The sequence below is a fragment of the Sebastes fasciatus genome, chromosome 15 (assembly GCF_043250625.1).
Source record: "Sebastes fasciatus isolate fSebFas1 chromosome 15, fSebFas1.pri, whole genome shotgun sequence".
Classification (NCBI taxonomy): Eukaryota; Metazoa; Chordata; class Actinopteri; order Perciformes; family Sebastidae; genus Sebastes; species Sebastes fasciatus.
In genome coordinates, this window is record NC_133809.1 from 6,955,412 (window position 1) to 6,982,629 (window position 27,218).

A 27,218-nucleotide genomic window follows, 5' to 3' on the forward strand; every position below is an offset into this window, starting at 1 on the left:
CTGCATCGGTAACAACCATGTCATACTAGCTTGTCGCGAAGGAGGCTAAGTAACTTCCGCTATTTTTTAACGAGGAAAAACTGACATGGCCATTTTCAAAGGGGTCCCTTGACCTCTGACCTCAAGATATGTGAATGTAAATGGGTTCTATGGGTACCCACAAGTCTCCCCTTTACAGACATGCCCACTTTATGATAATCACATGCAGTTTGGGGCAAGTCATAGTCAAGTCGACACACTGACACACTGACAGCTGTTGTTGCCTGTTGGGCTGCAGTTTGCCATGTTATGATTTGGACATATGTTTTATGCTAAATGCAGTACCTGTGAGGGTTTCTGGGCAATATCTGTCATTGTTTTGTGTTATTAATTGATTTACAATAATAAAAATATACATACATTTGCTTAAAGCAGCATATTTGCCCACTCCCATGTTGATAAGAGTATTAAATACTTGACAAATCTCCCGTTTATGTGTTTTCTTGCCGGGAGTTAGATGAGAATATCGATACCACTTATGTCCGTAAAGTAAATATAAATCTGACAGCTAACTTATTTTAGCATAAAGACTGGAAACGGAGGAAACAGTTAGCCTGCTGAGCCAAGTTAGATGGTCTTTAGTCTCTTTTTTGTTTTTCGCATTTCTCAGTTTTTATCTCTCTTTCTAATTTAACCCCCCCCCTCCTGTTTCCAATAAAAATATATGTTTATATTTCAGATTTTTTAATGCTGTACAATGTCAAAATGTTCAAATTTATGAAAATTGTTCCTGCCCCGTATGCTCTTTGCCCAACTGTTCTCCATGATATATACTATATGTCTCAGGACTTGTGTTAATGCCTCAGCCAAAACTTAATTTTTTATTTTATTCATAATCTCTTATGCAGAGTCTTGGCCTGGCCGAGGGCTACGTTTAACTGATGGATGATGGAATCTTTTACAGGCTTGTTTGTGTCCCTCACAAGTTTGTTAAACATTTATTCTGGCAAATGCTTTGAATTTCTAAATCCCACTACCGTTAAAGTGTCCTGAGGCAAAGCACTAAACCCCAAAGTTCTCTTCTCTGCTTCTCTTACCAACAAACCAAAGCAAAGTGTCTGAACCGTGCAGACATGAAACTGCTGGATTATATCTTCCTTGGATAAACAGTAAAAAACATCTTAAGGTGTGTATTTTCCCGGCTCGTTCGTGACTGATGTTTCTTACCTTGTCCCATTTGCCGTTGATCTCCTGCGGGTTGATGGTGGTGTACGGGTTGGTGCCAGCCATGTTCACATGATAGGTCTGCACTATCTTGGCGATCTCGTTGTGGATGCCCAGGATGGCCTGGCGCTCTTTGTCGGCATCCGGCAGCGTGGCTTTGAACTGCTCGTGGGCTGTGCTTAATCCCTGACACACACAAACACACGACAATGAAAATCACAATCGAGCAGAACATTAAAGGGCTAAAGATTAGTTTGACATTTTGGGAAATACGTTTATCCGCTTTTTTGTCGAGAGTTGGATGAAAAGATCGATATCACTCTCATATCTGTCCGGTAAATGTTAGCTTAACCCCACAACTGTTCACATGCTGCATGTTACCACCTTTAATGAATGAATAAAGTTCTCCTCCGTTCTTCCTCTCTGAGCTCACCTGGATTTCCTCGATGGTGTGGACGATGAAGGTGTCCTGCAGGTCCTCCATGGCGCCCTCCATCCAGTTGTTGAACGGAGCCGCTCTTTTGGCAAACTCAAGGTACAGTTGGTCGATGGTTTCCAGCAGCTTCTCAGTTCTCTGTTGAGCATAAAAAAACAACGAGGTTACCACAGAAATTCACAGACTTTTTAAAGGAAGTCTCGTTGGGAGGAATTCAAGAATTCACAGAAGCTTCATTTCATTCTTGATCTTAGAGAGCTGGGGCAGACACAGATGGATTTAGGGGTCATACTGTATTTTCACAAATAAAAAAAATCTAAAATCTCCAAACTTAAAAGGATTTTCAAGGCCAGCGGGAATCCCAAAAATCAAATCTCTCCAGAGCCTCTCACTGTGAGCGAGAACACTTTCATCTCTAAATGTGTAATTATTTCTGCTCTAACTAGCTCCAACGAGGGAACTTAAAAAAAACAGGGATAACAAAGTGATTTTAGAAGTTTAGAAACTCTTCAGTGACTTTGTTTGTCTTTAATCCTCTTTTCTAAACTTCGTCTCACCTGCAGAGCCTCGTTGCGTTTGTGGGTCAGAGCTCCCAGCGCGTCCCACTGGTCACAGATCCGCTGGCAGCGAGCGTTTACGCTGGGGGAGTCGTAGTAGTCCAGCTCACTGGAGCACAAACAGACGAGGGAACGAGAGAGTCGTTATCATCAACTGCATCACTGCAGTCTCCATTTACATTATTCATTTGGTTGTTTTCTGTCTTCGATGCACTTTAATGCCTTTATGATCCTGCTGTGTCTTTGTTTTTGTCTTTTTTTTTTTTTTTTAATGGTGTGAGACTTTTCTATAAACCCCTGAAGAGTCCCTCGCTCTGTTTGCGTTTCACTTTTTCACCACTTGTCTTTGGCGTCAGATTAAGTTCATCTTCTGTTGTGCTGCAACTCTTTTACTGCTGTTATGTGCACATGATATTTATTGTTTTTACTCTTTTATTCTTGTCGGTTCTTGCTTTGTATTCATTTTATTATGCACATGTTCAGCACTTTGGTCAACTGAGGTTGTTTTTAAATGTGCTATATAAATAGAGTTTGACTTTTTTCGTGTTTCATCATTTACAGCTACAGATTAAGTGAACCAGAAGTCAAGAGAGAGACTTTTGATGTTTATGATGAATATTATGAAGATAATAAATGACCGAAAACCATTTGAGATCACCACGAACTACAATAAAACATCTCAACCTACTCTATTTCATCCTTTATATTCTGGCTCCTGTTTATCACGTCTTACTTTAACTCCTGTGCGATGGCGGCGATCTGCTCCACGCGGTCCTGATGTGCAGCCAGGTCGCTCTCAAAGGCCTCGTGTTTCTTCAGCAGGGCCTTGATCTCCGACAGAGAGGCCGTCTCGAAGTCGTGCTTCTGCAGCATTTCCTCCTTACCTGCAGGGGGAGACACAGAAAATGAACCAGTAAAGAAAAGATACAAAAGATGTATCTCAAATCTGTTTATAATGCTTGTTAAGTGATACTAAAACAAAGGACCATTACATATTAGGCAAGCTGGCCTTTAACAGCCAGCTTAAGGCATATGAGGCTAAAACACAGGAGCTTGATCTTCATATTCAGACAGTGAGTATTTCTCCTTTCAGTACCTTCAGTCCAGGCTTCGTGGATCGCTGCTTTCTGGCGGAATTTCTCCGCCAGGTGGTCGAGTCGTTCCAGCCTGCGGATCTCATTGAGGAGCCATTCTTCATAGCCCTTCTCTGCTCCCTCTAGATTCCCCCACGCGTTGTTAATGTCCTGTACGAGGCAGAGGAGACAATACCTGAGAATGAACTCAGAAACAGAGGAGGAGAAACAAGAATGGCATCACGTGTAAAGTAGGCGTGAAAACCCAAAAAACAACCTTCCTGTGAGACCCGGGCTCGGCCTGCTGCAGCCGTTTGCTTCTACAGCGAAGTGCGGCCAAACTAAAAGTTGGGAAAAGTTTAACTTTTAGCGGCGAATTGCGGCCAGAAAGGACCCGCAGCCAATCAGTTAACAGATCCTGTGATTCTGTGACATGTTGACCTTTGTTACAAAGAATTTCTCTCCACCTGAAACGCATGAACACACCTTACGGCTACAGAATATATTTTATTATTGAGGCGAGCCACATTTCGCCGCTGACTGGTGTGAATTTGACATAAATGCTCCACAATGTTCACCAGCTAGTCGCTAACTTTATCTGTCGTTAGTGTGCAGTAGATTTTTTTTAGTGCGTGTTGCATCTGGAGACAACGCTGATGAGAGCTGTCTTATTGAAGAAGAAAAGTTTTGGGACGTAAATACAAAAGAATGAGCTGAAAGACGCTGTAACACTACATAGAGTCTGCAGAGTCGGGTGATCATTTTCTGCAAGTTCATCTCTACAGGTGCGTCCTGTCACATTACACTCACTCATTTGATCCATTGTTAATATAAATATATTGATTATCGCAGCTTTAACTTGGATGGAAATTATTAAATATAAATATAAAGTTGTTAAATATTTGCAAATTGTATGTTTTGTTTGCAATTATCCACGTCATATATTTGTAAATTAAAATATTAGAGTGCAGAAAAGAAACTATTTAATTTCAGTAATTAGTTAACAAGGTTTTGGAGGCGACATCTTCTCCAGATTCATCTATAAAGGTATCGATACTCTCGGCCGTATCTGGGCTGTACTGTAGATGGACATTTTAAAGCAACTAAGTGAGACACGGCGGGTTAAAAATGGGATCAAATGTTCCCTGGCATCGTGTACCTACATGATTAATGTAAGCTGAGGTAACTCTTTGGCCACAGACGCTCATCACAGTTGCAAGAAAGTTTCACAGTCAGAGGTTTGACTCTCAAACTTTTCTGAGAGAATTTGTGTGTGTTTTATTTGCGAGACCCACCGAGACCATCTTCCCCTCCGAGGGCATGAAGGCGGGCCTGTTGCTGAGCCTCAGCTTGGTCTGCAGGGTGTTGAAGTTGATCTCCAGCTGGCACTTCTCCTGCACTTTGGGCGGCTTGTGTTGGCGGCGGTAATCTCTGAAGTCCTCCAGCTTCTGCTGCATGGCCTGCATGGTGTTCTCCGGCAGGCGGTTCTCCAGCCAGGGGATGGTGCGACGGATCCACTCCAACAGCTGGGTGGTGATGGAGGTGGTGGTGCGTGTGTGTGTGTTGAAGGGTTAGAATAAGAGAGAGGAGATGGAAGAGAAACATTCAAGGGAAGAAAATGGAGATGCAAAGGAGAACCATGCATATAAAAGGAAGAGGGAAATAAATGAGGTGGAGTCGATGTAATTAATGTGTGAAATGAGGGAGAGAAGAATACAGGTTGAGATCATTGGTTAGCTAACTGGTTCGTTGCTCATTTCTTGCAACCGAATTTAACTCTAAGAACATTTTATGGCTCATTTAAAAAGGACCATATCTGTGTTTTTGCATGTTTTATCCCATTTAGTAAAATTTGTTTGTTATTTTATAATGTTGCCGACCATTTTTCATCATAAACATAACATTTTAGAGTTTTTTAGATAAGAAAATTTAAGATTTTAGGCTTATCCAATAAAGATATATCAGCTTATTATTATTATTATTATTTTGGATAAACACATAACGAACATACTTTTTCTTAAATTTTGGTTCTAAGAATTATGTAAGTTATGTACTGAGCGGGACATTTTACAGTTTAAAAATAGTGACACTGTTTCAAAACTACAAAACAAAACTTTTGCATGTCTCTACAGTAATTTCTTGTTATTTAGCGGCCGATATATGCAGCAATACAAATATACAGTGTCTTTGAGAAGCTAATATCTGCAAGCTGTAAATATTTGGCATTGTTGCTTCATAAATCACTTAAATAAATAATTAATCATTTAATATAGTTGCGAAATAGTTATAAACTGAAACCAAAGGCTTCCTAGATGGTAAAAATAGTTAATCAATCTAAAAATTAATGCTTTGAAAAATGATTTACAGTTCGTTGTAAATGAGCTAAAACAGGAAAAAACACAGAAGATTACTAGCAAGTTACTCTTTTATGCCTCACACCATCAGTGTTTCCTGACTGCCTATCTATCTGCGTCTAGCCTGTCTGCGGTCCTGACCTGCACCTGCACCGAGCACACACACCCCCGGGTGCTGGGAGGAGAGGGAGCGGCTTAATAAGGAGAGGAGGGAGACAGAAGGGCAGAGGAGGTGCAGGACAATTATAGGAAGAATCGGGGAGTGCTCACATCACTGGCCAGCTTCTCATAGTCCTCCATCAGCTGCTCATTCTCCTGGTTGACAGCCAGCACCTTGCAGATCCTGTTGGCCGCCGTCTCTGCCTGCAAGATGACGGAAACAATGTGAGACCCAGAGCACGTTTTGTTCTGTGCTATGACGTTAAAGTGATTTATGTTTAGTGGTGAATGTAAATATAATTTTGAGGGATTGAATGTGTACTTTACGGAAGTATTTCCATTTCATGCTACTTTATTCTTCTACTTCACTACATGACAAATATTGTGCTTTTTACACCCCTATTTTTAAATTACAGCTGTATTTAGTAGTGACTTTTCAGATATTTCATATTTGAAGGGAACATATCATGCACATTTCCAAATTCATACTTTCTACTAGAACATCTTTACATGCTTTAATGTAACAAAAAAAAATTCTTATACTGTCTGTCTGCATATACCTGTATTCACTTTCTATCTGAAACGCTCCATTTTAGCATCTGTCTCTTTAAGAAAAAAAGCCCAGCTCTGAAAAATATGGTGCACCTTTGCAAAGTTAGTTCTCAAGCTGTGGGCGATATATTCTAATGAGCTTGCATGCGACATAGAAAGGAGGAGCCAAAACTGATTGGCTTGTTGAATCACATGTTTTCTTATTTCACAGTTTGTGGGTTGGTTGGTACTCCAGAAACTCAAATGTATGAGCACAAGCACTGAAAAGTTGAGTTTTTCATGATATGTCCCCTTTAAAAAAACAAAAACAAAACATATAATTATCTAATAAAATATAACATATTGTTAAAGATTAAACCCTTATGGCTTGTGACCTCGTACACAAGTGTCTAGTGTTTAGTTTGGGCCACATTTCAGATGTTTTCACCTCTAAAGCTAAACTGTCGTCCAATTTCCCCCAAAAAAATATTTGTGTGGCATAATTTTTTTCTTCTTTACTATCACATTAATCACCTCACGACCCCTCCGATTTCTCTTGTATCCCTTTTTTTATAAAGATTATTTTTGGGGATCTTTAATATAGTAGCCCACAGCATAAGATACACAGGAAATAGGGAGACAGAGGGTTCAGAGGGCTGTGGGTCGGATTCAAACCTGGTCCGCTGCTAAGGACTCATGAGGCGCCCACGCTACCAGGTGAGCTACTAAAAAGCCTCTTCTTCTGACCCTTTGAGGGGCTCGACCCTCAGGTTGAGAACCACTGGGCTGAACTAACTAACTGTATATAAAGTAGTACTGTAGCTCCTTTGACCTGCTGCGACAGTAAAATGCTACTCACACATTGATCCGTCAGAATTAACAATCTACTAACGTCATATATAATAATAGATCAGTAACAGGACTGTTTTGCTGCTGATACGTCTGTACTTTTACTCAAGCAGAACATTTAATGCAGGACATTTACTCGTAATGGAGTATTTCTACATTTACATTTGTTTCCGTCATTAAACCTGCATCCATCCATCTACTACGCCTACACGAGCACTCCAAGATTTCCCACAGGACTCATTTTGGGGATGAAGCGATAGATCATCAGCAACGCTGCAAGCAGGTAACAACAGGACAGCTACTGTATGTGATGTTACCTCTCTGTAATACTGTCTGCACCAGAATGTGTATACTGTCTGCTTCCATACTGTGTCCTATAGTACCTGTCGTCAGGTGTAGGAGCACCAACAGTCTTTTTATAGAGCAGCAGGGAACAGCGTGTTATCTCAGCTTACAGTACATCCAGAGACTCAGGAGGGAACGGGAGAATAAAAGCATCCCAGTGGGGATAAAGAGGGGCTCATCCATGACACAGCACTTCCTCAACATTGGCCCGTCAGTCTTCATCACCGGACCGGCAATGCATGAGCGAAGAAGAGTTTCCATGACAACATGAAGTCAGTTAACCCGTTGGGTTCAAGATGAGTAAATGTGGTCAGGAAAGGAGCAGAGAACAGAGAGGAGCATCATGCACAAAGTCTGGAGGATATGTGGCGGATTCTAGCTCAGAAATGTTGCAAATTCAGCTAAAAGTTTGCACAGTATTCTAAAGTTAAAATAAATCAACTGCAACTGTCATGAACCCAAACTGCACCATTATCGATTAGGAAATTAATTGATCTTAAAGGCGGTATAACCTTGCGGCAGTGTCCTTTTAGAGCGTACGGACTCGAACCTCCCTCCCACCCACGTCTCATAGCTCAGAGACTGGCGTCCCCCCCACATAGGACGACTTCCAGCCTCCTTTGTCTAAAGATCACGGGGGAAAGTTGGCTCGGTCGGAGACATGCTCCGGGGGGCTCCACCGGCTGCCTTAAAAGGAGAGCCAGGATGTGCAGGTCGTGCTTCTGTGAGCAAATGTTTGCAGGCTGGGCCTGTTTACTGACAGCGCCGACAGCCAGGAGCTCTCTCGTGGATTACTTCGTCCTGACATCAGAGGCAGCGGAGAGAGGACAGTGGAAGGATTGATGAAGGTGAAAACTATCTTACAGTCGATCTGTGAAGCCAAAGTTACAGTAGCTCTAGTCTGATCCTCTCATGTGTTATGTTTAATCACTGAGCAGAGCAGGTTCTTTAATATCTGATGATCTTTCAAAAACCTAGAAGGTCTTTTAACGCTTACGGCAGTTTTCAAATTATTTCTAGTATCATTAAATTCTGTCAACTTTTTTGTGACATCCCCTGGCTTGATCTATATGTCAAAATTAAAATGTTATATTAACAGGTACATTTATCCAGCTTTTAAAAATCCTCAGGTCATAGACTTTTTTGACGAGCCATCAAATAAGTTTTATATTTTATTTATGCACTAAAACTTGCAATAACATTCTTTTGCCACTTGGGGGCAGCGGGAAAAAGCTGTGCTTAAAGGCAGGGTTGACGATGTTATCCAGTATAAACTATTTGTTCTATTGGTTGAAATGATCTTTACACCCCGACAGCGATCCATTACTGATGAGCTCTGAAAAAGAGCCAGAAAAGAGCCGTCATCTGTAGCTGCTGTAATCCTGTAAAAACGTCTACCAATCACTGCCTCGCGGTCCGCTTGGAAAGAACCAATCAGATGCCTCCCTGCCTCCCTGCTCGTACTCTATCCTTGGCGTGCACCAGCCTGAACTCAAAGCGCGTCGCTGGCGCATGTTTACTGGAGAATGGAAGATAAAACTCAGCCAGAAATAGCACTGCCGTGGTTACTTGTCATGAGGTAGCGTTGTTGAGGTTGAGGTCCTCTCTCCGCTCTGTGTCTGTGAAGTAGTTACGATGCGGCGGTGCTTGTGCATGTGTGTGTGGGGGGGCGTTGCCTTGGAAGGAGCCCCGAGTGGAGGGGGTGAGTTTAGACGGAGCTCCTGAGGCGATGCTACTTTCAAATAATGCTTCCAACATGGTCGACCCTATCTTTAAAACTGTAACCAGATCATCAGATTTATCTTTATGACTCAAAATGTACAAATAATACATAAGAAGCAAACTGGTGCTAACTCTGACGCTTTGTTCTTTGTAAAGGTAAATTGAGGATTCTTAAGTCCACGTCTGGCCAATGAGGAAACGTAGGAGTGATGGTGTTTATGGGGAGATTTGTGCCCTGGAGGGTGAAACTACAGTCTGAGGTGTAAGACGTGTTAGACGGAGGAGGAGCCGCTCCGTGCCAGCGCTGTTAAACCGTGAGCCAGCCTGCGGTGGTTTCCGGACTCCTGCTCTTCGGGAGGTTCAACAGCTCCATTAAGAAGTGGATCCTAATAAAGATTTTAAGTACAGCAGGCTTAGCGGATATCCTGTGTGTGTGTGATAAGTCTCTATTATTCTCTGCAGAGACCTCTGTAGAGGATTTGGCATAATGTATTCCACGGAGAGTGTAAGAACGTCTCGCTGGCAGAAAGGTTGCGTGCTTTATCGAGGATCAATACGCTGCTGAGAGAGGGCCGATAAGGAGGTGCTGAATAACGGAGGGTTCGGTTTCCCACCGGGGCCACCCGCTAGAAAAATGTATGAAGTCATAATTCAACACACATAAATAGTTCACCAGCTCTACTTGGAGATGTCAGCAATGTAAATGTGTGTTTCTTGGGCTGGTTAATGTTTTAAAATGAGCTGGAAGCGACCAGAAATACAGTCGCTTATTTACATATCATATCCAGTAGTTACGGAGGAACATAATCATTCATTTGGAGACGTGTTTGTGTCCAGCTGATGAATGTTAGTTTAATATTCGCTCTCCTTTTAGCTCTGGTCTGTTTTCCACCAACAACCGAGAGACATATTTGTCTCTTCAGCTGCTAAATGCTCCGCTATGTTCACCAGCTAAGTCTGCCATCAACCTTCATAAAGAAGTTTTATTAAGGTATTTTATAGCCTGACATTGTCATTTTTGGTGTCATACAGTGTTGTAGAGTCAAATGTTAGCAGCCAACAAGTGAATGATGCCAAAAACGACTGCTTTGGCAGGTACCCGGTAATTGTTTGGAGATTTTCCTTTTTTTTTTTCATTTAATTTCTCACCTTCTGCTTGCCTGAGAACGCGTGGTAGTAACACGACACATAAGTCATGACGGCCTTCTCATCTGGCCTCAAGGTGCTAATGATATCTGCCCAGGGAACAGAGGACGGGGAGAGACGACAGAGAAGAGAAAAAAATGCACAAGAGTAAAAGAGTGCAGAGACAAAAGGGCCAGCAGGGGGCGCAATCACAAGAGGAGGCAACAGCTGGAGCACAAGTCATCTGGAGTCTACCTAGAAGGTCGTCTTCAAGTTGGTTTGATTTGAAGGAAATCTCAATTTTCCCTTAAAAATATAAGGATGAATGTGACTGAATTTAAAGTGGGAAGTCAGCGGACAAAGTGAAAATATATATTTTTTAATGTATTAAAGGGATAGTTTGGGTGTTTTGTTTTATGAGGTACATATCCATAGTCAGTGTATTACCTACAGTAGATGACGGTTGGCACGTCCCCAGTTTAGAGAAACAGACAGGAGTTATCACATGAAAGCAAAGCAATGCACTGCTGTGGACGGGGCCAGCGGTAAAATGTATTTTAGCCACCTAAACAAATCATTTCAAGAGTACGTTATATTAAGAATATTTCACCTGTTTATCTTGCCATAGAGACAGCTATACAGTAACTGAAGCCGTTATCTATGCTCTCGCCAAAGCCACCAGACTCCATTGCAAAAAACTGTCATTTTACCTCGCAGAACGCGGGAGTTAGTTTGTTTTCATTATTGTGTGACTTTGGTTATTTCGGTAAAATTAGTTTTTTTCAATGCAGTCACCAATGCAAGCGCAAAGATAGATATCACTGCTTTAATTCCCCATCAGAAAGGGCTGTCTGACGGCAAGGTAAAGTGGTGAAAATATTCTAAATACAGCGTACACTTAAACTGATATGAATTCTTTTAGGTGTCTAAAATACATTTTGCTGCTCAGCAGTACATTGCTTTGCTCCAGTGTTGGTACTCTTGTCTGTTTCTCCAAACTGGGGGTGTGCCGACCGTCATCTACTGTAGGTAATACACTGACTATAGATAAGTACTTCATACAACCCCACTTCAAAACACCCAAACTATCCTTTTAATATGTACGTACAGTTTAAGTAGCTGGGAAGCTCCGGCTCAGCTCAAGATGTAGTTTAAATAAATGAACACATTGAAGCCTCTAGAAGTTCATCCAAAAATACAACCAGAGATTTGATATCAAATATCTAATATATAAAATATATCTAATACATAAAATATATAATATATAAAATATATATAATATATAAAATATGGAGGATGAATTCAGTCAAACAGAGACCAAAGTTACAGTTTTCTGTAATCATTAATTTTGTATTGAGGGAGGAACTGTCTGAACTTTTAAACTTTGTCTTTTGTAACTAAACTTAGTCAAGTTTTAATTCAAGAAGCAGCCATCAGCTCTCAGATCTGTGATACAACAGAGTCCAGCTGTGCTCTCAGTGAGGCAGGCCACGCCTCTCACCGCTCTCCGGTTATAAACACAGACATTTTCTTATCTGCGTTGCTTAAACACAGCTGTGTTGAAACGCTCTCTCTGCTGCTGGGCCTCTCGGATGAACCTGACTCTTATATAACGTCTGCTTTGTGATGCTCTGCTTCTCTGAGAAAGGAGGCGCAGCAGCACAATCTCAGAGTTCCCGCTGTGCTTCAAGGTAGCCGTCAGACTAAGAGACAATCATTCATTATCCAGTAGAGAAAAGTCCGATACAACACGTCTTTCTTGCAGAGGAACAAGGAAACAGACGGCGCGTATCCATTAAAATTAAAAGACTGCTTTGAAGTGCCCGTTTTAATTTCACTCATTCCTCCACCCTCCATTTAAGCCGTCACTCTCAAGGCTGAACATAACCATCCATCTAAACGGTTACGTCTCCCCCCAGCATGCAACACTTCAGGCTAATTTGTTTCTCTCCGTCAGCAGCCGTGGCTTTTATCACAGGCAATCATCATCATTTATCAGACTAACTTCGCCGCACCTCCCACTCCGCTCAGCTGCTGTTCAGCGGAACCAAAAACCCTAATTAGGGGCGAATTCGCCGGCCTGCGGCGCCGTAACAAACGAGGTAGACTGGAGATGCACTTGTGCTCATCGCCTCTAAGAACAGAAGTGTCGTCCCATCATGCATTTTGGTGGCGTGAACCATGCGGAAAGTGAAGGAGAGTGACCCCTGCAGGGGGCGTTGTGCACTGCAGAAAAGAAGAAGGGCACTGTTAGGAGAAACGAGGGAGGAGAGGAGGAGAGGAAGAGGAAGAGGGAGAGGAAGGAGACGCTGCATCCAGGATACCTTCTGGGCGCCGGAGAAGGCGTGGTAGAAGCTAGAGACGTAGGTCATGATGGCCTTCTCGTCCGGACGGGCAGTGCCCACAATGTCTGCGTGGAGGAGAGGAGGTCAGGGAGGGGACGGAGGGTGGAGGTGAGGTTGTTAGACAGAGCACAGATTAATGAAGAAACAGGAAGTAGCGCTGGAGTTCAGCTCTTCACATAAACAACATCCAGAGTGGAAAGAAAAACACTCTGTGTCACTGTCCAGATGTTCTTAACAGAGAGGATTTGAAACTTTGCAGTCTGTCTTTAACACAGAAACACAGACTTTAAGAATAAGGATGATGTCTAACTTCTATTTGCAGAGCGAGAACTGCATATTTTACATTCAAGAGAAAAAGGGATGTGTGTGTGTCTCCCTCTGCGTGCACAGCTGTGTGTATGAGTGTTAAAGGGATAGTTTGGGTGCTTTGAAGTGGGGTTGTATGAGGTACTTATCCATAGTCAGTGTATTACCTACTGTAGATGACAGTCGGAAAGCCCCCAGTTTAGAGGAAGAGGCAGGAGTACCAGCACCGCAGCAAAGTAATGTACTGCTGTGGACGGGGGCAGCAGCAAAACGTATTTTAGCCATCGAAAAAAATCATCATCAGTTTAAGTGTACGCTATATTTAGAATATTTTCACCGCTTTAACTTGCCGTCAGAAAGCCCTTTCTGACTGGGAACTGAAGCCGTTGTATCCATCTCTGCTCTCGCCAAAGCAACCAGAGTTCATTGAAAAAAAACTGTAATTTTATTTTGCAGGGGAGAACAGGAGTTGCTGGTCAATCGCTGCCTCAATAAGTTAGTTTGTTTGTGCTATTGTGTGACTTTGGTGAATCCAAACTAACCAAAATCACACAATAACACAAACAAACTAGTCGATCGAGGCAGCGGTAGACCAGCAACTCTCGCGTTCTGCGAGGTAAAATTACAGTTTTTTGCAATGGAGTCTGGTGGCTTGGAAGAGAGCATAGATAACGGTTTCATTTCCCTGTTGGAAACATAGACTGTATAGCTGTCTCACCTTAAGATAAAATATTCTAAATATAGCGTACACTTAAACTGATGTTGATTTTTTTAGGTGAGCCTTTCTTTTAAGTGTCTAAAATACATTTTGCTGCTGCCCCCGTCCACAGCAGTACATGGCTTTGCTTCTTTGCGGTATCTCTTGTCTGTTTCTCCAAACTGGGGACGTGCCAACCGTCATCTACTTTAGGTAATACACTGATTATATACAAGTACCTCATACAACCCCACTTCAAAACACCTGAACTATCCCTTTAAGGCCAAAATATAATCTCTCAGAGAAATTGGTGCTTATTGATCAATAAGCAGACTACAAAAAAACAAGTGATGAAAAGGAAGAGTCCATCTATCATCATATATTTGCAGAACTTCATTCAGATTTTGGTCATTTTTGGTTCTCCTCTTGTTTCTGTTCTGAAAACACATTAACTCTAAACTCTGCCAGCACAGAGGCAAATTGCAGCAACTCAGCAGTAAACATGTAATTCAAGTAGTTATTTGAAGAAAGAAATTGAAGCTCTGCCCGTTTTCACACCTCTGCAGACCCGGCTAATCGCTGTCAGACCAGAAGGTTTAAAAACTGGGTGGTGCAGACATCATCTGTGTCCTTAAACTACTTTTTGCATCACTTTCAGACTGCTGAGAGAAGAATATTTTGGTCTTTGAACACAGGAAGAAGTCTGTCCTCCTCATCATCGTTTTACTGTTTTCCTGTTTTTCCCGTCTGCTCACCTTCTGCGTCCAACATCTTGGGGATGTCCAGGTACTTCTCTGCCACGTCGAAGGCTGTGTTCAGGTTGGTCATCGGGTCGTCCTGTCAACAACAGACCAGCAACACCTTCAGACTTAACAATGTCATTGAATGCTTCTGTGCTTTTAATTGTGTTTATGTGCTCTTGTATGTTTTCTTTAATGCCATCAACCTGCCAGGGATTGCAGATGAAAATCAGCCTGCATGGCTAAATCTGGCACATTTACATGTTTCCCCTTCTTAAATGAAATAAACATAAACATTGTGCTATCCTGCTTCTAAACAGCAACTATTTTACAGTAGCACACTCTCTTAACAGCTACTACTTGAAAAACAGACAGGATATGTGCAACTACAATGTAAAAACATTTTTGATAACTTATATTTCAGATATTTCTTATAAGTTGTCATTTAGAAATGTGAAGTTAAGTACTGTTTTTCAATTTTTTGTTGCTTGTAAAGGAAAGCAAAGAAAAGAAAATCCCAATTTACACGATTTAAGCAATTAAATTCATTTTTCAAAACACATGATTAATAGTGAATCTACATTACAACCAAATACTTTGGGTTTTGCCACTTATACAACAATAAATTGAGTATAGCTGAAACAATTAACGATAAATCAATTAGTAGATTGACCGGATATTAATTTGCAATTATCTATTATCTTATTTAAATTATGTTTTTTCGAGCAAAAATAACAAATATTCCCAAATTCCAGCTTCTCAAATGTGACGATTTGCTGCTTTTCTTTGTTGACTGTTGGACAAAACAAGCAGTCTGAGGACGCCAGAGATTTTTTTTTTTTTTTTTTAAATCGTTTAACATTTTATAGTCCAAACAATGAATCAATGAATTGAGAAAATAATAGACGGAATAATTAACAATGAAAATAATCGTTAGCAGAAGCCCTATTATTTTGTAGTAGCTCTCAACAAAAGCTGACAAAAGAGCACTTGTGCATCTACAATTTAAAAACATAGATGAGTAATTATTCTTTTCTTTCCTGGGTCCTTCTCATAATTTCCCTTTAACAAGATGAATGCTTTGGTTTTATTAATTATTAAAACACAGTTTTTCTACCTTTCGGTGATTAGAAAAAGGTCACAAATAAATACCTCTCTCAATGAAAGGCACTTAAACTAAACTCACACATTCATGATTTACAGTGTGATGTTTGTCTATTTTGCTACCAGCTGCTGTACATGAGGTTATTTTAGTGACAGAGACTTCTACATTCACACATCTCTGTGAACTTGATTGTGAAAGCTTAAAGGGTAACTTCAGTATTTCTCAACCTGGACCCTATTTTTCCATGTTTTTGTGTCTAACTACTAATAGCGACAACAAATTCTGAAACTGGTCCAGTATTGAAGGAGAACGCTGTAGACAGCAGCCTCAATATGGTGTTAATGGGGCAAGCTGGCACCGTCATTTACGTCCACTAAAAGTGTTTGTTTTCACCAGGACAGGCTCTGATTGTTATTATAAGTGTCTGACAACCTTATGGAAAGAGTCTCGCTCAAGGAGAAGTCTCGTTGTGAAATCTGGCGAGGTGACGTGTTGCAGGAAGACAACGGTAGAATAGTGGAATACATCCATGGTGGAAACGCGAGAGTTTGTTGTGTTGGAGTACAGAAAGCGTAGAGTAGTGTTATCTTAAAGATTTTCAATGTCATGGCTGAATATTTAGATGATTTCCACAATGTGGATGAGGTCTTAGAAATTGATTAATTGAGTCAGAGTATCTGGATATTCAGATTTCACAATGAGACTTCTCCTCAAGCAGGACTTGGACGCAATAACGAACAGACCGGATCAAGAGAAAGGAAAGAAAAACATTTTATTTCTCTGTAGAGTCCTTTCCATAATGTTGTCAGACACTTATAATAACAATCTGAGCCTGTCAGCGGCAAAAACAAGCACTTTTAGTGAACCTAACGTTGCATTGACGCTGCTTATTTGCCCTCACAGCTCATTTCGCAGCTGCCGTATACAGCGCTCTGATTAAATACTGGACCAATTTCAAAAGTTGTTGTCTCCATTAGTCACTTAGACACAAAAACATGGGAAATAGAGTTGAAAAATACAAAAGCTACCCTTTAACACGTCTCGTTCCTTTCACTCTGTATTTGAAATATGGTGAACTTGCTTTAGTATTTGGTGTCTCAGTGGTTTCTCTACATGTTTGTCACATAAATGTCGGACAACGCTCACTCACCTTGCGCAGTTTTCCGTAGTCGATGAGCTCTGGACGGTGTCGATGAATGAGTGCACAGAAACCCAAGCCATCTTTCCAGCTGAAACAGACACAAACATGAGGTTGTGATGAGGGTGAAAGTGAGGGTGAAACATAACGAGCTGAGGAGATGATAAAAAACAAAACAGGAATTCGACTTTAATCTTTGATGGAGACCATTCCTCTCCGTCTGACTCCCCAATTAGTTTCATGTCTCACATCCTCCCAGCAGCACGCGGTGCATTACTGTAACCCAGCAGAAACCTGACCACCGTCGGTCCTAAACAGGGAAGAGAGATTATCTAATCTACCACGCGGTCCAAGTCTCCAATTAAAGCTCAACCACAGCTTCTGAAGCCTGAGAAATTACATGATGTTGATGTTTTGTCATGAAGTTATTTTTGTAGAGACACTTACCTCACCCCAGAAATAAATACAGTTGTAAGACATACTATACGCTTTAGATTAATGATTTAATTAAAAAAAGGCAAAGTTGAGTGGAAAACAGACAAAGGAAAACAGTTGTGCCTCTCTGAAGGAAAAGAAAAGTGGGGACCCATCAAATTATTTTCAAGGACCAGGACAAAATTGTTAATAGCCGTCATTTAGCATCTGAGGACCAGATTCTGGAGCAAGTTCAGAGAAAAAGAAATCCCTGCTTGGTGACGTTTGTACACTGAACAGACGTGGTACTCTGGTACTGCTTTACTTTACTTTGCAAGAGTAATTTTCTTGGCAAGAGGTCTCACTGTGACTTACTGACTCACAGATGTGATCCAGGTTTCACAGAACGTTGAAGCTGAAGCTCCAAACACAAGATATGAAGTTTTCATCAAGCCATTCAAGATTATTCATCTATTTCCTGTATTTGTTTATAGTGTTTTTACCATGTAAATGTTAGACATGAATGCTACCATTAGCTGTATTTTTTCAAGATTAAGTTAAAGCTGCATTAAGTAATTTTTCTTTAAGCCACTTGGGGGCAGCGCAAAAGCAGTGAAGTGCCTTTAACTTGCATTCTTTCTAACAGCCAGCAGGGGGCGACTCCTCTGGTTGTATAGAAGTCTATGAGAAAATGAGCCTACTTCTCACTTGATTTATTACCTCAGTATACATTGTAAACATGAGTTTATGGTGTCAATCACTAGTTTCAAGTCTTCTTCAATACAGCATGATGTTCATTTAATAAATTATGGTCCCATTTAGAGTCAGATAGACCATAAAGCAGGGGATGCTTTAGGGAGTGGCTACCTTGTGATGAATTAGACCTTTTTCCGAATGGAGCATTTTCTGATTAAGACGTGTGATATGCCGATATTATTCAGGTTTTAGGAGCATTCATATACAGCGTTTTACGGCAGTTTGCAACACGTGGCCTCTTACCCAAAAGAAAAACCCACATTTCTGGTCGGAAAGAGAACCTACTTTTAAACATGATGAAAAACTTGGATATCAACAGGTTTTTTAATATTCACAAATATCGTAAAGCTGAGCTTTTCAATAAGGTGTTTGAAGGAATGAAAGAGGAAGGCTGTGTTCACACGGTCGATCAAGTCCGCCAGCGGTTACGTTAATCGGAGTATGCACGGCTGCATGTACACGGAAATGGAAAAAAACTGAATATTTAGTGCATATTAACGAAGTCACTGGTTATAGCATCTTTAAGATTTCCATCTGCAGAAATGCAGGTAAAAGAAAATACCCCTACAGAATATATACAGTAATTAAATGTGCAAAATTTAAAAACCTGCACAAAGTTCAACAACGTTCTAATTAAATCACATTTTGTCCAGAAAACAACGATCATAACTGGAAGACATATTTTTAGTTCGGCCGTCTCATGTGGTTCATTGATTAGTGGCCTTGACGCTGCGGCCAGGCCGTCTATTAATGCAGTATGATGGGATGCTGCAGAGCAAACTCAATCTCACTTTGGACGAGTTGTGGAGGATTTACTGAGGGCGGTCTGCTCGTAGGGTAACAAATTAGTGAGATGGGATATTTCAATGTATTACTTGCCATAAAAAGGCTGTAATGCAGGAGAGGGGCTTTTACAAGGTGACTCGTATACCTGAAGCCGCAGAGCTCTTCCCTCGTCTGCCTCTCATCTCCTGACTGATGCACAGCGATCACCTCTCACAGAGAGACCACATCAAAGGTCTGGCCTCTGCTCTGACGGTCCCCCTCTCCTGCTCCGGGACCATCAGGCCTCTCCCTTTACCTTCTCCCCACATGACCTCCCCTCCACCTTTCTTCTCGCCTCGGCTTTCATCCACATCTGAGGATCACAGGGGTCTTCTTTCAATAATTTAACACGCACGGAGGCATCCTGTGACGCGGACCGAGGACTCGATAAACCCACCGGTGGCAGGAACAGACGCACGGGTATGAAACCAGGATGCTAACTCATAGCACTTTATGTACTCAGATCTTTTATTTAAGTAAAACTAGCAATACCACAGTGAAAGAATACTCTGTTACAAGTAAAAGTCTTAATTCAAAATTTTACTTAAGTAAAAGTATAAAGTATTAGCATCAAAATATACTTTAAGTACAAAAAGTAAAAGTACTCAATAAGCAGAATAATATAGGCTATATTATATTATTGTGTTTTAATTATTGTTGCATTAATGTGTTCATCACTTCAATGCTGCAGCTGGTAAAGGTGGAGTTAATTTATTAATTCTTTATTAATTATTGATTAAGCATCCATGTAATAAGCGGGATAATGTACAGCTAGCGCGTCATTGTTGTGAAATAAACCCCTTCAGGGTGCGGTCAAGGTTTATTTCACAACAATGACCGGCTTACAGTACATCATCCCTTACATATATTTCATATTTATTATATTATTTAGAATTTCACCAGGGGTTCAATAAATGTGTTATCGTTATCAATAATAATATATCATAATTTATTTGTTGATTATGTTTTGTATTAATAATCTGAACCTGCAAATTAACTAGTAACTAGAAGTAAAAAGTACAATATCTACTGTCGTGTCTTCTGTAGTGGTAGCATAAAATGGAAATACTCAAGTGAAGTAAAAGTACCTCAAAATTGTACTTAAGTACAGTACTTGAGTAAATGTACCTAGTTACTTGACGCCGCTGAATTCCTGATAGTGTTTGTATGCAACAACTCCTCTGATATAAATTCAAACCCGCTGGTTGGTTGCTGCCACCTCGTCTCTGTTGGTCGGGTTTATGAGAACACGTCTGTTTCGCTGCTCAGCATCAGCAACGCTGTGGTCTGTCCTGACTCAGTAACTATTTCTGATGTAATCCTGGTGTGTTTAAAATCTAATTTCCTATAAAATCTTAACTGAACCAGACAAAACGACGTTTACATTTAAATTCACAGCAGTGTCCTTAAGAGATAGCTGCAGCAGGATGGAGGGATTCACTTCTGCAATGTTGTGTATGAGCGCTCTTGGTGCAGAATTGTAGTTTTGAAGCACTTTAACCAAACTCTGCAGGCTTTTACTCATTAAGTCTGTTTTCTTTGGCCGGAAGAAAACAAACCATTGAAACCAAGTGACTGCACCAAGATGCCTGAAAATGATCCTTGAATATAAACAAAACCCAGAACCTAAAATACAATATGTATGTATGAAGAGACAGATTTTGATGTGTCTGATAGACAGCAGCATCTTAAGTTTTAAAAAGTCCAATGTCCAGATCAAGACCTGCAAAAAGTGTGGAGACCCCTTTACTTTTCAAAATCCTATTTTTGTCCCTCTCATTTTTATAGTTTGAAACAACCAGGAGTCAAACCGTGGACGTTGTGGTTATATAGCTACCGGGACGCCCCAAATTGTGTCCTCAGTGGGCAGGTCTGACCTCCGGGTCTGAATAGTGAAGCCAATGCTGAAGTGCCTTAAACTTGTATTCCTTCTAATATCCAGCAGGGGGCGACTCTTCTGGTTGCAAAAAGAAGTCTGATTGTATAGAAGTCTATGAGAAAATGAGCCTACTCCTCACTTGATTTATTACCTCAGTAAACATTGTAAACATGAGTTTATGGTCCAAATTAGAGTCTAATAGACCGTAAAGCAGGGTATGTTTGCTGAAGAAAAGAAAACAATGGAAGGAACAATATTGCCTTATTTGTACATGATATGACTCCCATCTGTCCGTCAATAAAATATACACACAAAAATCAAGATGGCGAGGCTTCAAAACAGCCGTATACAAACCAATGGGTGACATCATGGTGACTACGTCCACTTCTTATATACAGTCTATGATTATTAAACGCTACTGAGAGTGAACTACAATCTGCCAGAGGAAATCAGGTCTGTAGAGTCAGTAAACTCCTTTAAATCCCTTCTTATGCATTTATCGGTGAGTCTTTCCTGATTTTATTTGAGTTTTAATTTCCTTTAACTGTCTTTTATTTCTTTTAAATAATGTTTTATTTTATGACATGTCTGTTTTATTTTGCTGCCCTTTTGAAAAGAGCTCTATAAATAAAGATAATTATATCATTATACTGCTTTTCTAGCAGAATTTCTGACTGTTTTCCATTATTTTTTACAGTATGTCAGTGTATTGATGGCATTGTTCCAGACCTCTGACCTCATGCAAACTTTATATATAATCGAAAAGTTTGAGAGACAATAACCTAGAACAAAAATGACCTGAGGACAAACTACAGTCTGGACTGATGCTCATATTCAACTCTTTCCTCGTGTCATGAGAGCACACTGCTGCAAAGATCGCGTGGGCTGAGTCTTAACTCTGCTTAACTTAACTTACAATACAACTGGATTTGTATTGACGTCCCCCTTCAGCAAAATCTCTCAACTTGAGGGATGACAAGTAACTCAAAAACTCTTGTGGACTGTTTACTTTACAAGCGCTGGCACGCGTATAATTTGGCAATGTAAAACTTTTAGGAGCCAAATAAAGTGAAGAAGTTGACACCAAATGAAACTGACTTCAGGTGAGATGATGGGATTATTTGTCCTAATTTTCCCTGCTTGACGCTGACACCCTTTGTGTCATCTTATTATCTGTAACGTCATCTCTGCATGTGACTAAACCACATTTTTGTGTTAGTTATTGTGTGTTTCCTCACCTGATGTGAAAGTTTTGGATGTTGACGTTCTTGTAGGGCGCAGTCTTCCTCTGGCACCACAACAGCAGGCCCTCTTTGGCGGACGTCTCTGCGGTCGGGGAGAAGGGATCATTGTGAAGTTGGAGAAACTCTCAGGCTCTTTTACTCCGACCAACTCTCCACTAATCCCTGTTTAGCGCTGGATTAAGTGGAGGTGAAGTGAATGTGTGATTGCTCGGGTGTTTGGTTGCTCTCTTGTTTCCAGCGGATACGGAGAGGTGTCTGGTTTATTGTGTTGCACCCAAACAGTTAAATTAAATAGTTTAAAACACGCTGCACAGGAGTCTAAAGCTGAACAAACCAACGCTGATCACTTCTGACTTTTAAATTGGATTACATTGTTAAGTGCATTATATATGTTAACCGAGGAGAGGAGCATAACGTAAACATGTCCACCTCCAGAGGAAAAAGAGCAGCCTCTCTCTGTGTGACACATTCATATTGTAATGAACATGCATTAGCTCCAGTCTATATGTGCTATTGTGCCGTTTGTTAAAGCTCGGTGAGCTGCGTGACAAAGGTCTGAACGCTGAGACACTGTGTCAATGAAAAGTGTTTTCAATTGCAAATGAAGACAGTGAACAGTTCTTTTCAATAAAGTCAATGAACACGAAGCGTGTGGAAATGTTCCCACACACACACACACACACACACACACACACACACACACACACACACACACACACACACACACACACACACACACACACACACACACACACACACACACACACGTAGTACCTTCAACAGAAATGTCTTGGATGGCGAAGCGGAGGATTATGGTCCAGATCATTCCCAGGGTCATCTTAGCGTTGCCATCTACGATCTCTGAAAGAAGAGCAAAGCAACAACATTTACATTTCAGGATTTACACCTCTAGCAGTCAATCATAATTTATATTTCTCACATCTGGCAGACCATGACCACAGGCATTGATAAGGTGATTACCAGGTAAAAAGCTATCTGGATGTCTAGAAGGTTAAAACTGGGCTGAATCAACACGCTCTTATCCCAACTAATCACATACGGCCGCTTTGTTACGCCGCTTGGCGTCACTTTAGGATTAGGCAACAAAACCCTTATAGTTAGGTTTAGGAATGAACTACATGTTGGGCTTAAAACTACTACGTTTATACAGTGAAAAAGACACTGAACGTTGTGAACACGGGACACGAACCAACAGCTGATTGTGACGTGACGCACGGGACACAAACAGCGGTATCCTGGATGAAAGCCCTGTGTTTGTCGGACCCATCCACCTCCCCTCCCACCCTGCTGTCAAAATTATGCAGCCACACTGCAAAACTAACAACATTCTCATCAGCCTCAGCTGCACATTGTGTTTAGTAATAATGAGTAAATGTTAGAATGCTAACATGCTAAACTATGGTGGTGAACATTATACCTGCTTGTCATTGTGAGCATGTTGCATTGCAGCATTCAGCTTGGTACAGGTACAGGTACGTGTCCACAGGGATGTTTTTGGACCCGAGGGGTCGTGCAGCTTCCCAGTATTGGACGCTTGATGTGCTGCCACTAGACACTAAGAGGCACCTGATTGAACGAAGGCTTTCACTCGTGCACTGTCTGCTCCCGGCTTTCAAAACAGAAACAACATGGCAGCTCGTTTGGTAACTTTACTCTCTTATATCACGAGAATAGTTCATCAAAATGTGATTCTGAAAACGTTTGAGACAAGAAATAAGCCATTGCAGTTGCTGAATCTGTTTTCATTTTAGACCGACAACAGTTAATGACAAGTTTTTCGGGAGTTTCCAGAGGCAGCGAGTCGCGCTGGACGCCCCTGATTTGCATAAAGTAGCCTAGACCTCAACTTAATGCAAATGACGTGACGGTCTGTCTCTCGAAACGCAACGCTGCGCTACCAGAATGCACTGCACAGCTGCTTATATAGGCTGAATGGGATGCGTGGAAAGGGCCGATCATGTGGACACGTACCATTACAGAGCCTCTAGTCAAGTCAATTTTATTCCTATAGCTCAAAGGGCTTTACGGTCTATAGAGCATACAACACACTATCTTTAGACCCTCGGTGGGGAAGAAGGAAAAGCTCCCCAAAACTCTAGCTAGTGAAGCTGTAAACTCTTATTTTTGTCAGGTGTCTGCTTAGTTTCAAAAGCATTTAAATAACTCTGTTACAGTGAGATGAAAGGTTCTGCATCACACTGAAATATTATCCTTTAAATGCTGTTGAAACAAAAGCTATATGTAATCCAGATGTCTTAAAAAAAAAAAAAGTCTCAACTAAATTTAGCAAAAGTTTCTTGATGTGTAGACGGATTTTTAACCTGAACTTCATTCATAATTGATCATACATGTGCAGCAGAAGAGTAACTTCTAATTTCTGGATTTTCACTATTACAAACTGCCAATAACAGAAAGAAATAATGACCTGGGAATTTCAAAATAAAGGCGTATTTTAAAGAGGACGATATGTAATGGATGTTTTCACTTTGCACTGATGATATTGGATTATTGATCATTGAATTGATATATTGATTCAGACTGATGTTTTGTTACACCCCTACAGATTAGCTCGCAGTCCTTCCAGAGAGCTGAATCAGTGAGTACTACTGTAGCTCTTATGAATGAAACGTGTGATGATTCAGTTCAATAATTTGAGCCTGTTGTTAAGCCGTCAATCAGCTGTGAATGAACTGCCTCTCTCTGTGTTGTCGATAATGAAAATCCCCCTTCAACAGATCGCCCTGTTTGCCCGCCTTCAATAATCATTTGTTTCTCCCTCTAATCCAATAAAGCAGGGCCACGAGCTCCACGCCGCTCCACTGTGACGGACAAACATGGACTGCGAGCTGTCAGTCAGACGTCTGTACGTGTAACGCGGCATGAGAGACGACTCGGATCGAATTAGGAGGCAGAAAAAGTCGTGTTGGAGCTGAGACATGCAGATCCGTGTTGAGATTAGTCCTAATGAACATGACTGATCAACATGGGGGAGGAACACAAATCCTGTTAATTCCCTTTGAAACTGCAACCCCTCCTCCTCCTCCTCCTCCTCCTCCTCCTCCTCCTCCTCCTCCTCGTCCTCCTCATCCTCCTCCTCCTCCTCTTTCATCCCTCACCCACAACAAAACCCCCCCCGATGGATCTGACCCTTCAACCAGTCCCATCCCACCACAGCGAGCAGCGAGCTGCAGGCCGCTCCACCAGGAGGGGATTCAGCCGGCTAATCTGTCTGGAATGCTGGTCTGGTTTAGGAGCTTTTCTACCGGCCTCTCTGCACCGCAAAATAATCTCCCAATTTTGGTCTTTTTTTGAGCCAAGTTTTCTTAAAACAAGTGAAGAAAATCTGCTATTAATATTAAATATGAATTAGTTTTTACGTTCGGTTGATCGACAGAAGAGTAAATGACAACAATTCACCGGTTCCACTGTCTCAGATGTGAATGTTTTTTTTTGTCTTCTATGATAGTAGATCAAATATTTTGGGTTTTTAGTATTTAAAAACATCTCCTTGGGCTCTGGAAAAAAGGTGACAGGCATTTTTCATTATTTTCAGACATTTTATAGATTAAATGATTAATTTATTAATCAAGAAAATAACCTGCAGATTAATCTTTTGTAGCCCAAAAGTCCTAAAGAATACAAATTGAATTGATTCTAGCGCGATAATCAGCCTTACTTTGACTTCTGTCAAGATTAGAGATGATTGGTTTTAGTCAACAAAGACAGAAACTTCTGGTAAACACCAGATTTAAAGTGGTGCTTTTGTGTGATACTTTGTGGAGGAACTCAGTTTTCAGATCTGTCAATTAAATCAACTAGACAAAAATTGTACGAGTGTTAGTCGAGTAGGAATTTCTTTGGCCGAAGACCGCCCTATCCAATCTGATATCTGAGCGTAACTAAATCGAAATTTGCTTCAAGATATATAACCATGTTTTTTAAATAACCTTTTGTTATTGAACAAAAGAAGCTTAACTTCTCAAATATTTAATCTTGTCAGAACACAAACACCTGTGCAAAAACTTTTCCTGAATAAAATACAGTCTGAAATTGGCAAAATTGTGTTTTTTGATGATCAAGTGATCAAAGGCTCAGTATATAATATGAAAAGATGCTATGGTTACAGTTACGTTTGTTACAAAAAAGTATTGATACCAAGGAAAGATTTTTTCACTTGGTTGAAGTTATTTTTAGAATAGTTTAAAACTTAAAGCTATTACGAGGAACTTGTGTTAATTTCGGCGGTCCCTGTGGACAAAAGCGGTAGTGTTTCAGAGCACCAGAGTCCCTTTAGAAAAACCTCTAATTTTACTGCAGCAGGCTCAAACAGTCTGCCCCGCTCAGTCCTGGTTCTGGTTCTCCCGTGCCTCCCTTCCCTCCAGCCGCTCCAGCAACACGGCAGCGTGGTGTCGGTGTTGGCTGCGAGGCGAAGCTCTGCTCCTGGCTGGAGGAGGCTCAGTCTGAGCTGAAGGTTTCTGGTGGCCGACCCGCTGGCACCGATGACGAGCATTAAGAAGAACTATGTAGAAATAGCCAATCTTCTCGCTGAGGGTCTCGTTTACTTATTTAGGTCATATAGAGGCATCGGTATTAAACTGAGACTGTTTCATAACCAGTTAAAAGTTCCTCACAGTAATAATATACTTTATAATATAGATATTTTTGCTGTGTAGGCGTTTGAACCCGTAATGTAGAATAGAGCAAGGAGGGGGAGAATCATGAGGTTAAATATGTGAAATCATTATTTTATCGATCCACGTTTCATGGAGGAGTAGCAGGATTATGCACTACTCAGCTGATTTTTTCAGTTACAGCTCAGAGTTTGTAATTAATACATTTTCTTTACAAGGAATCGTTGTTTTAACATATTTGTGTCAGGCGGTGGAAGACACAGAAAGAGTAGAAGGGTTGAACGGCGGGGTTAGAAGGGTCAGAGGTTAACCTTATTAGGTCAGATCTCCTGTGTGTTTAACACGGATTTGACTCATTTACAAGGGTTCATATTATGTAAAGGGTCAATTCAGTAAAAGAAATAATAATAATTCCCTTAGTGGTGTCTGGTCATGCAGAAAGTTTTGATTTTAAGATATCTGCCTCTGAAACCTCTGTTGTCATCCCAATACAACGGGCATAAACAGGTAGCATTTAAACAGTTTTCATGGGACTATCTCTTCAGTAGAAAGTAGTTCCAGCAGTAAAGTTAAGGGATGATCTAAAGTAACCAGGACATTGTTTTTGGAAAGACAAGTTCCTGTTGAGTTTCTCAAATATATCATGTTTCAGCGCCTTGAGCAACACAATAAAATGTTTGTTCTCCTCCGTTGTATTGAGGCGAGACGAATATCTCTAAACCTACAATATCTGCATGACTAAACACCACGAGGGGTTAAGTAG

The 27,218-nt window shown here is 40.9% G+C and overlaps 1 protein-coding gene across 6 annotated transcripts in view; it reads right to left on the reverse strand.

Moving 5' to 3' along the window:
* Nucleotides 1-27,218, reverse strand: part of actn1 (actinin, alpha 1) — a 69,222-nt gene that overhangs the window by 6,748 nt on the left and 35,256 nt on the right. For 2 of the 6 annotated variants that reach the window (XR_012597285.1, XR_012597284.1), the window contains exons 4-15: nt 22,578-22,664; nt 21,798-21,885; nt 16,698-16,776; nt 14,458-14,539; nt 12,679-12,764; nt 5,894-5,986; nt 4,565-4,795; nt 3,293-3,440; nt 2,930-3,080; nt 2,197-2,305; nt 1,637-1,777; nt 1,104-1,389 (exon numbers count right to left, since the gene is read on the reverse strand). Coding sequence is in view for 4 of the 6 variants with exons in the window: in XM_074660893.1 (XP_074516994.1) it covers nt 121-147; nt 1,120-1,389; nt 1,637-1,777; nt 2,197-2,305; nt 2,930-3,080; nt 3,293-3,440; nt 4,565-4,795; nt 5,894-5,986; nt 12,679-12,764; nt 14,458-14,539; nt 16,698-16,776; nt 21,798-21,885; nt 22,578-22,664 (1,592 nt within the window). In the remaining 2 variants the exon portion in view is untranslated. Of the gene's footprint in view, nt 1-120; nt 148-1,103; nt 1,390-1,636; nt 1,778-2,196; nt 2,306-2,929; nt 3,081-3,292; nt 3,441-4,564; nt 4,796-5,893; nt 5,987-10,378; nt 10,465-12,678; nt 12,765-14,457; nt 14,540-16,697; nt 16,777-21,797; nt 21,886-22,577; nt 22,665-27,218 lie in introns of all 6 variants that reach the window. The other 4 variants (XM_074660891.1, XM_074660890.1, XM_074660893.1 and 1 more) reach the window with 3 other exon arrangements.